General features: G+C 43.4%; 1 protein-coding gene across 3 annotated transcripts in view; it reads left to right on the forward strand.

Moving 5' to 3' along the window:
- Window positions 1-1,522: 1,522 nt before the first annotated feature.
- Window positions 1,523-11,047, forward strand: part of letm1 (leucine zipper-EF-hand containing transmembrane protein 1) — a 66,872-nt gene continuing 57,347 nt past the window's right edge. For all 3 annotated transcript variants that reach the window (XM_041869159.2, XM_041869161.2, XM_041869160.2), the window contains exon 1: window positions 1,523-1,801. In XM_041869159.2, the coding sequence (XP_041725093.1) occupies window positions 1,723-1,801 (79 nt within the window). In that variant the 5' untranslated portion in view covers window positions 1,523-1,722. The remainder of the gene's footprint in view (window positions 1,802-11,047) is intronic.

Raw genomic sequence — 11,047 nt, forward strand, 5'->3', positions numbered from 1 at the left:
GAAAAGTGGTAGTGGAAACTAGTCAATAAGAGAAGTGGTAGTGGAAACTAGTCAATAAGAGAAGTGGTAGTGGAAACTAGTCAATAAGAGAAGTGGTAGTGGAAACTAGTCAATAAGAGAAGTGGTAGTGGAAACTAGTCAATAAGAGAAGTGGTAGTGGAAACTAGTCAATAAGAGAAGTGGTAGTGGAAACTAGTCAATAAGAGAAGTGGTAGTGGAAACTAGTCAATAAGAGAAGTGGTAGTGGAAACTAGTCAATAAGAGAAGTGGTAGTGGAAACTAGTCAATAAGAGAAGTGGTAGTGGAAACTAGTCAATAAGAGAAGTGGTAGTGGAAACTAGTCAATAAGAGAAGTGGTAGTGGAAACTAGTCAATAAGAGAAGTGGTAGTGGAAACTAGTCAATAAGAGAAGTGGTAGTGGAAACTAGTCAATAAGAGAAGTGGTAGTGGAAACTAGTCAATAAGAGAAGTGGTAGTGGAAACTAGTCAATAAGAGAAGTGGTAGTGGAAACTAGTCAATAAGAGAAGTGGTAGTGGAAACTAGTCAATAAGAGAAGTGGTAGTGGAAACTAGTCAATAAGAGAAGTGGTAGTGGAAACTAGTCAATAAGAGAAGTGGTAGTGGAAACTAGTCAATAAGAGAAGTGGTAGTGGAAACTAGTCAATAAGAGAAGTGGTAGTGGAAACTAGTCAATAAGAGAAGTGGTAGTGGAAACTAGTCAATAAGAGAAGTGGTAGTGGAAACTAGTCAATAAGAGAAGTGGTAGTGGAAACTAGTCAATAAGAGAAGTGGTAGTGGAAACTAGTCAATAAGAGAAGTGGTAGTGGAAACTAGTCAATAAGAGAAGTGGTAGTGGAAACTAGTCAATCCAAACCTAGTTCTGAGTATTTTGTTGTAATAAGGGTTTTGAATCGATGTTGTTACCTGAGAGATCCATTTTTAAGTCTCTATTAAAATGTTGGATGCGTTGGGTGAGGTGGGTGAGGTGGCGTAAGTAAGAATAAGGAGAAGTGGGCTTATTTCGTTTTATTGTATTTCTACGGTACAGAAGGAGCGTGCTCTGCGCCTCAAGATGTTGCATTGGAATGTGTTGTGTGTCGATCTTCGAAGCAGGGTGCCTATCAAGGGTTTTATCTCTTGTGTGGCGCTAGAAGTGAATGCAAACAGAGAGGAAATCTGAGAAAGTAGGCATCATTGTGAGTACGGCTGAGCATTTTTGGGGACTCAGGGACTTTTCTGCAGAGGCATTACAAGGAATCCTGTCGATGACTGCTCCGTCCCCACAGGCACCTGAGCCTGTGTAGAGATGTGATTTGAATGTGACTGAAGGAGTGGGATGGTTGTTTGATTTATTTTTGTATTATCTCGGTCCCCTCCCCCTGCAATGGAATATATTATTTTTTGTTTCGTTTCAATACCCGGTACAGTAGGTGGCGGCAATACACCAATAGGTGTAGTCTGCCATTAAACTTTAAAGAAGAAGAAGAAGAAGAACGACGAAGACGGAAGCCGGAAGCCAGAAGCCAATGTAAGCCGCAGTTCATCCACCTCGCAGCAGGCATCCACCGAGAAAGCAAAGTACATGGGGCGAGAAGTTCAGCTAGTGACATATTAAAGTAACCAGCAGCGCATTAGCGTTGGTTTTCCATTCCCCATTAGTTTGAACCAGTTGGCTAATCAGCTACAGTCCGCTAACGTTAGCAGTTTATCAGAACCAGGAGCATGGCGTTAATCCTGTTGACGCGTTCCCGCACTCCGTTGATGAAAACGTCCCGGTCGTTAAAGAGCGAATTCCGCAAAGGTGAGAATTATTCGTCATGGCTACTGTAACTGTAGATAAGTGTATTAGTCTTTTGTTGTAACTTATGTTTTGAATTGTATTTACTTGTTTTGACATTGTAGGTAGACTGCCAATGCTGTTTAGCTATGAATGTCATTGTTGGTTTAGCTAGTGAGATTAGCTGGTTCAGATATTTAACTAGCTGACGTTAGTCAACCCCTAACAACACTATCAAACTCTTGGCTTTGTAGAATAATGAAAATGTTCATATCTAACGTGTTTTATGACAGTGTAGAGGTTAACCAGTTGTTTCACTGAGATAAAGATAGCGTTAGCTAACAATACGGGCTATTTCTGTTATTAAGTTACCTATAGTTAGCAACCGACAGTAGCTCCCCCGGTAACGGTACTGTATGCCGGTTCCAGAAACATGTTGTAACATGGTCATGTACTGTCATGGACGGTCGGGCCTTTTGTTGATCAATTACACTGGCCATTACAGCGCTGTGGACAAAGAAGAGGAGCGGCAACAACTTCTAGACTGATTCCAGTTGATCTATTAGCTACAACGTTAGCTAAGCGGTTTGACTCGGGCCTTGAAGTGTTTCTCTGTTCCAGAGGTTGTTGACATTATGTCAGGTCATCTAAGGCCAAGACTAATGGCGGGGGGAGAAACGGTTGGTGAGGCCTAGAAGACGTAGGTGTAGCTAGTCATTATGCGAATACAGCTCTCTAGTCTAGCGCATCCATTAACTATACACTCTAGACCATCAGGTTTCAGATCCGCGACAGCTTTAAGTCAATTTCCATTCAAATGTATTTTGTCATGCTGTGATGCCTATAAACATGTAATGTATGTATTTGCGGTGGAACGTGGTCGGATATGTGATAGCTTGAGGCACCACACCTTGCGAATGTAGCTAAATCATATAAGGGGAGGATACGTCATTCGAGGTCAGGCTGGATGGGTACCTCCTCCAGTCTAGTCCTTTCCCTGCCGCGCCAGTCTGCTATGGTGCTGTTTCCCTGTCTATCTCAGGCTGGATGGGTACCTCCTCCAGTCTTGTCCTTTCCCTGCCGCGCCAGTCTGCTATGGTGCTGTTTCCCTGTCTATCTCAGGCTGGATGGGTACCTCCTCCAGTCTAGTCCTTTCCCTGCCGCGCCAGTCTGCTATGGTGCTGTTTCCCTGTCTATCTCAGGCTGGATGGGTACCTCCTCCAGTCTAGTCCTTTCCCTGCCGCGCCAGTCTGCTATGGTGCTGTTTCCCTGTCTCTCTCAGGCTGGATGGGTACCTCCTCCAGTCTAGTCCTTTCCCTGCCGCGCCAGTCTGCTATGGTGCTGTTTCCCTGTCTATCTCAGGCTGGATGGGTACCTCCTCCAGTCTTGTCCTTTCCCTGCCGCGCCAGTCTGCTATGGTGCTGTTTCCCTGTCTATCTCAGGCTGGATGGGTACCTCCTCCAGTCTAGTCCTTTCCCTGCCGCGCCAGTCTGCTATGGTGCTGTTTCCCTGTCTATCTCAGGCTGGGGGCGGCAGGTAGCTTAGTGGGTAAGAGCGTTGTGCCAGTAACCGAAAGGTCTCTGGTTCTAATCCCAGAGCCGACTAGGTGAAAAATCTGTCGATGTGCCCTTAAGCAAGGCACTTAACCCTAATTGCTCATGTAAGTCGCTCTGGATAAGAGCGTCTGCTAAATGACTAAAATGTAAATGTAAATGGATGGGTACCTCCTCCAGTCTAGTCCTTTCCCTGCCGCGCCAGTCTGCTATGGTGCTGTTTCCCTGTCTATCTCAGGCTGGATGGGTACCTCCTCCAGTCTAGTCCTTTCCCTGCCGCGCCAGTCTGCTATGGTGCTGTTTCCCTGTCTATCTCATAGCACTGCCGTGCCGAGACGGACCTGTGTTATGCAGACATTTTCAAATGATCCGCCTGTAATAGCAAGTTAAACCTGGTATAAAACACATTTTGTCGGTCTGCGATGTTGTGAAGCATAGAGACATGAGGGAGTATGCAGTAGCAGGGACATGCCAACAGTCTAAATTCTCCATGTCAACAACAATCAGTCCATTGATGCAGCGGTCATTAGATCTGTTAATGATACATTTACATACTGACAGGGATGGCGTTTGCAATGCCAGGGTTGTGGGTTCGATTCCCATGGGGGGCCAGTATGAAAAAAATTAAAAATAATGTATGCACTCACTAACTGTAAGTCGCTCTGGATAAGAGCGTCTGCTAAATGACTAAAATGTAAAATGTTGTTTATTGCATGAATTTATATAGATGTAGCTGTTTATATAGATGTACATGTTTATATATCAATGTAGATGTTTATATAGATGTAATGTTTATGTAGATGTTGCTAAAACAAGTCAGTCATCCTAAATGCATAATGATACAAGTAACTGTAATTTTAGCTGTAGTAATTTTGTATTTATTAAGCATCCCCAGGCTACTCTTCCTGGGGTCCTGCAACATTAAGGCAGTTATATACCATTTAAAACATTACATGACATTATATTTCATAACACTTTACCCAATAGATTTAGTGTGTTCCCTCAGGCCACTACTCCACTATCACATATTTACAAATAAAATAAAATTGTATTGGCCACATGCGCCGAATACAACAGGTGCAGACATTACAGTGAAATGCTTACTTACAGCCCTTAACCAACAGTGCATTTATTTTTAATAAAAAAGTAAAATAAAACAACAACAAAAAAAGTGTTGAGAAAAAAAGAGCAGAAGTAAAATAAAATAACAGTAGGGAGGCTATATATACAGGGGGGTACCGGTGCAGAGTCAATGTGCGGGGGCACCGGCTAGTTGAGGTAGTTGAGGTAATATGTACATGTGGGTAGAGTTAAAGTGACTATGCATAAATAATTAACAGAGTAGCAGCAGCGTAAAAAGATGGGGTGGGGGGGCAGTGCAAATAGTCCGGGTAGCCATGATTAGCTGTTCAGGAGTCTTATGGCTTGGGGGTAGAAGCTGTTGAGAAGTCTTTTGGACCTAGACTTGGCACTCCGGTACCGCTTTGCCGTGCGGTAGCAGAGAGAACAGTCTATGACTAGGATGGCTGGACTCTTTGACAATTGAGGGCCTTCCTCTGACACCGCCTGGTATAGAGGTCCTGGATGGCAGGAAGCTTGGCCCCAGTGATGTACTGGGCCGTACGCACTACCCTCTGTAGTGCCTTGCGGTCGGAGGCCAAGCAGTTGCCATACCAGGCGGTGATGCAACCAGTCAGGATGCTCTCGATGGTGCAGCTGTATAATTTTTTGAGGATCTGAGGACCCCATGCCAAATCTTTTCAGTCTCCTGAGGGGGAATAGGCTTTGTCGTGCCCTCTTCACGACTGTCTTGGTGTGTTTGGACCATGATAGTTCGTTGGTGATGTGGACACCAAGGAACTTGAAGCTCTCAACCTGTTCCACTACAGCCCCGTCGATGAGAATGGGGGCGTGCTCAGTCCTCTTTTTTTTTCCTGTAGTCCACAATCATCTCCTTTGTCTTGGTCACGTTGAGGGAGAGGTTGTTATCCTGGCACCACACGGCCAGGTCTCTGACCTCCTCCCTATAGGCTGTCTCATCGTTGTCGGTGATCAGGCCTACCACTGTTGTGTCGTCGGCAAACTTAATGATGGTGTTGGAGTCGTGCCTGGCCATGCAGTCATGGGTGAACAGGGAGTACAGGAGGGGACTGAGCACGCACCCCTGAGGGGCCCCCGTGTTGAGGATCAGTGTGGCAGATGTGTTGTTACCTACCCTTACCACCTGGGGGCGGCCCGTCAGGAAGTGCAGGATCCAGTTGCAGAGGGAGGTGTTTAGTCCCAGGGTCCTTAGCTTAGTGATGAGCTTTGAGGGCACTATGGTGTTGAATGCTGAGCTGATACAATATAACATCCATGTGTACGTGTGTGTAGAGTGCGTGTCTTATCATGTGTATGTGCCTGTGTGTGTGTTTCTTCACAGTCCCGCTGTTCCATAAGATTTATTTTTATCTGTTTTTTTCAATCTGATTCTACTGCTTGCATCAGTTACTTGATGTGGAATAGAGTTCCATGTAGTCATGGCTCTATGTAGTACTGTGCACCTCCCATAGTCTGTTCTGGACTTGGGGATTGTGAAGAGACCTCTGGTGGCATATCTTGTGGGGTATGCATGGGTGTCCGAGCTGTGTGCTAGTAGTTTAAACAGACACCTCGGTGCATTCATCATGTCAACACTTCTTACAAAAACAAGTAGTGATGAAGTCAATCTCTCTTCCACTTTGAGCCATGAGAGATTGACATGCATATCATTAATGTTAGCTCTCCGTATACATCCAAGGGCCAGCCGTGCTGCCCTGTTCTGATCCAATTGTAACAAAACTAGAGCCTGTAGGACCTGCCTTGTTGATAGTGCTGTTAAGAAGGTAGAGTAGCGCTTTATTATGGACATACTTCTCCCCATTTTAGCTACTGTTGTATCAAAATGCTTTGACCATGAAAATCTACAATCCAGGGTTACTCCAAGCAGTTTAGTCACCTCAACTTGTTCAATTTCCACATTATTTATTACAACATTTAGAGGTTTAGGGTTTAGTGAATGATTTGTCCCAAATACAATGCTTTTAGTTTTAGAAATATTTAGGACTAACTTATTCCTTGCCACCCATTTTGAAACTAACTGCAACTCTTTGTTAAGTGTTGCAGTCATTTCACTTGCTCTAGTAGCTGACGTGTATAGTGTTGAGTCATCCGCAAATTCCGCATACATAGACACACTGGCTTTACTCAAAGCCAGTGGCATGTCGTTAGTAAAGATTGAAAAAAGTAAGGGGCCTAGACAGCTGCCCTGGGGAATTCCTGATTCTACCTGGATGATGTTGGAGAGGCTTCCATTAAAGAAGACGGGTAACTCTGTATCCACAATATAGCAGGTGGAGTAAAGCCATAACACATACGTTTTTCCAGCAGCGGACTATTACATTTTAGTCATTTAGCAGACGCTCTTATCCAGAGCGACTTACAGGAGCAATTAGGGTTAAGTGCCTTGCTCAAGGGCACATCGACAGATGTTTCACCTAGTCGGCTCGGGGATTAGAACCAGCGACCTTTCGGTTACTGGCACAACACTCTTAACCACTAAGCTACCTGCCGACTATGATCTATGTTGTCTATTAACAATGACAAGCCACCGGGGTCTGACAGCTCCCACAATCATTTTGTCATCAATTTCTCTCAGCCAATCATCAGTAATTTGTGTAAGTGCCGTGCTTGTTGAATGTCCTTCCCTATAAGCGTGCTGAAAGTCTGTTGTCAATTTGTTAACTGTAAAATAGCATTGTATCTGGTCAAAAACATTTATTTCCAAAAGTTTACTAAGGATTGGTAACAGGCTTATTGGTCGGCTATTTGAGCCAGTTAAGGGGGCTTTACTATTCTTAGGTAGCGGAATTACTTTTGCTTCCCTCCAGGCCTGAGGGCACACACTTTCTAGTAGGCTTAAATTAAAGATATGGCAACTAGGAGTGGCAATATCGTCCGCTATTATCCTCAGTAATTTTCCATCCAAGTTGTCAGACCCCAGTGGCTTGTCATTGTTGATAGACAACAATAATTTCATTTCTTCCACACTCACTTTACGGAATTCAAAATTACAATGCTTGTCTTTCATAATTAATTGTTATATTGCTTGTTAATTCATAAGTTATACTTGGATGTGTAGTGTCAGCATTTGTTGCTGACATGTCATGTCTAAGTTTGCTAATCTTGCCTTTTTGCCCAACATTTCATTTAAGGTGCTCCAAAGCTTTTTACTATCATTCTTTGTCATTTATCTTTGTTTCATAGTACAGTTTCTTATTTTTATTCAGTTTCGTCACATCATTTCTCAATTTGCAGCATGTTTGCCAATCGGTTGTGCAGCCAGACCTATTTGCCATTCCTTTTGCCTCATCCCTCTCAACCATACAATTTTTCAATTCCTCATCAATCCACGGGGATTTAACCATTTTTACAGTCATTATCTTAATGGGTGCATGCTTATTAGTAACTGGAATAAGCAATTTCATAAATGTGTCAAGTGCAGTGTCTGGTTGCTCCTCATTACACACCACAGCAAATATTATTTACATCAACAACATAAGAATCATTACAAAACTTATTGTAAGACCTCTTATACACAATATTAGGCCCAGCCTTTGGATCTCTGGTTTTCCTAGATATGGCTACCATATTGTGATCACTACATCCGATGGATTTGGATACTGCTTTAACGCACATTTCTGTAGCATTATTAAAGATGTGATCAATACATGTTAATGATTTAATTAGCTACATTTGCACACACTGTATATATATTTTCTGTTGTATTTTTGACTATGTTTTGTTTTACCCCATATGTAACTCTGTGTTGTTGTTTTTATCACACTGCTTTGCTTTATCTTGGCCAGGTCGCAGTTGTAAATGAGAACTTGTTCTCAACTGGCTTACCTGGTTAAATAAAGGTGAAATAAAAATGATTTAATTCCTGTGCTGTTTGTAACTACCCTGGTAGGTTGACTGATAACCTGAACCAGGTTGCAGGCACTAGTTACAGTTTGAAGCTTTCTCTTGAGTGGGCAGCCTGATGAAAGCCAGTCAATATTTAAAATCACCCAGAAAATAACCCTCTCTGTTGATATCACATACATTATCAAGCATTTCACACATGTTTTCCAGATACTGACTGTTAGCACTTGGTCTATAGCAGCTTCCCACCAGAATGGGCTTTAGGTGAGGCAGATTAACCTGAAGCCATATTACTTAAACAGTATTTTAACATGAGATCCTCTCTAAGCATTACAGGAATGTGGTTCTGAATATACAGTGGGGGAAAAAAAGTATTTAGTCAGCCACCAATTGTGCAAGTTCTCCCACTTAAAAAGATGAGAGAGGCCTGTAATTTTCATCATAGGTACACGTCAACTATGACAGACAAATTGATTTTAAAAAATCCAGAAAATCACATTGTAGGATTTTTTATGAATTTATTTGCGAATTAGGGTGGAAAATAAGTATTTGGTCACCTACAACCTCAAACAGTCACACTCCAAACTCCACTATGGCCAAGACCAAAGAGCTGTCAAAGGACACCAGAAACAAAATTGTAGACCTGCACCAGGCTGGGAAGACTGAATCTGCAATAGGTAAGCAGCTTGGTTTGAAGAAATCAACTGTGGGAGCAATTATTAGGAAATGGAAGACATACAAGACCACTGATAATCTCCCTCGATCTGGGGCTCCACGCAAGATCTCACCCCGTGGGGTCAAAATGATCACAAGAACGGTGAGCAAAAATCCCACAACCACACGGGGGGACCTAGTGAATGACCTGCAGAGAGCTGGGACCAAAGTAACAAAGCCTACCATCAGTAACACACTACGCCGCCAGGGACTCAAATCCTGCAGTGCCAGACGTGTCCCCCTGCTTAAGCCAGTACATGTCCAGGCCCGTCTGAAGTTTGCTAGAGTGCATTTGGATGATCCAGAAGAGGATTGGGAGAATGTCATATGGTCAGATGAAACCAAAAGAGAACTTTTTGGTAAAAACTCAACTCGTTGTGTTTGGAGGACAAAGAATGCTGAGTTGCATCCAAAGAACACCATACCTACTGTGAAGCATGGGGGGTGGAAACATCATGCTTTGGGGCTGTTTTTTCTGCAAAGGGACCAGGACAACTGATCCGTGTAAAGGAAAGAATGAATGGGGCCATGTATCGTGAGATTTTGAGTGAAAACCTCCTTCCATCAGCAAGGGCATTGAAGATGAAACGTGGCTGGGTCTTTCAGCATGACAATGATCCCAAACACACCGCCCGGGCAACGAAGGAGTGGCTTCGTAAGAAGCATTTGAAGGTCCTGGAGTGGCCTAGCCAGTCTCCAGATCTCAACCCCATAGAAAATCTTTGGAGGGAGTTGAAAGTCCGTGTTGCCCAGCGACAGCCCCAAAACATCACTGCTCTAGAGGAGATCTGCATGGAGGAATGGGCCGAAATACCAGCAACAGTGTGTGAAAACCTTGTGAAGACTTACAGAAAATGTTTGACCTGTGTCATTGCCAACAAAAGGTATATAACAAAGTATTGAGAAACTTTTGTTATTGACCAAATACTTATTTTCCACCATAATTTGCAAATAAATTCATTAAAAATCCTACAATGTGATTTTCTGGATTTTCTTTCCTCAATTTGTCTGTCATAGTTGATGTGTACCTATGATGAAAATTACAGGCGCCTCTCATCTTTTTAAGTGGGAGAACTTGCACAATTGGTGGCTGACTAAATACTTTCCCCCCCCACTGTAAACAGTAACACCTCCACCTTTTGGCATTTCTGTCTCTTCTGTAGATGTTATAACCATGTATTGCTACCACTGTATCAAAGGTATTATGTAAGTGAGTTTCAGAGATTCAGAATATGAATGTCATCTGTTAGTAGCGAATTATTGATTTCATAAACTAAGCTACATATGTTTAAGTGGGCTATTTTTAACACTTTTCTGGGATGCTTGATTGTTTTCATTGCTTTACTGCGTAGCTTAGCAGAGGTAGGCATGCTCCTGTTATTTCTGTTAGTGCAGGGTGAGCTGCACCCAGTGGACTTCCTACTAGGGCACACCACCTCAGTGCTAACAGTATTACTCTGGTTATTTCTATTAGTGCAGGGTGAGCTGCACCCAGTGGACTTCCTGCTAGGGCACACCGCCTCAGTGCTAACAGTATTACTCTGGTTATTTCTGTTAGTGCAGGGTGAGCTGCACCCAGTGGACTTCCTACTAGGGCACACCACCTCAGTGCTAAGACTTCCTGCTAGGGCACACCACCTCAGTGCTAACAGTATTACTCTGGTTATTTCTGTTAGTGCAGGGTGAGCTGCACCCAGTGGACTTCCTGCTAGGGCACACCGCCTCAGTGCTAACAGTATTACTCTGGTTATTTCTGTTAGTGCAGGGTGAGCTGCACCCAGTGGACTTCCTACTAGGGCACACCACCTCAGTGCTAACAGTATTACTCTGGTTCATAGGCTCATGATTACTGCATACAATAGCTGTAGGATCAGCAGAGGCATTCCGGGCAGTAAGAGGGACATAAATTAGGTTACTTACATTGTGTCTTCCAACGCCCCTGGAATAAGGTACATTTGCTGACGCATTATGGCAACTCAGCAACACAATGGTAGCGATTAACTGAGCTGGGCTTGGGTCATTGATTAGTCATTGTCTCAACACAACCTTATAATGCTGT

This window comes from Coregonus clupeaformis, unplaced genomic scaffold, assembly GCF_020615455.1.
Source record: "Coregonus clupeaformis isolate EN_2021a unplaced genomic scaffold, ASM2061545v1 scaf0286, whole genome shotgun sequence".
Classification (NCBI taxonomy): Eukaryota; Metazoa; Chordata; class Actinopteri; order Salmoniformes; family Salmonidae; genus Coregonus; species Coregonus clupeaformis.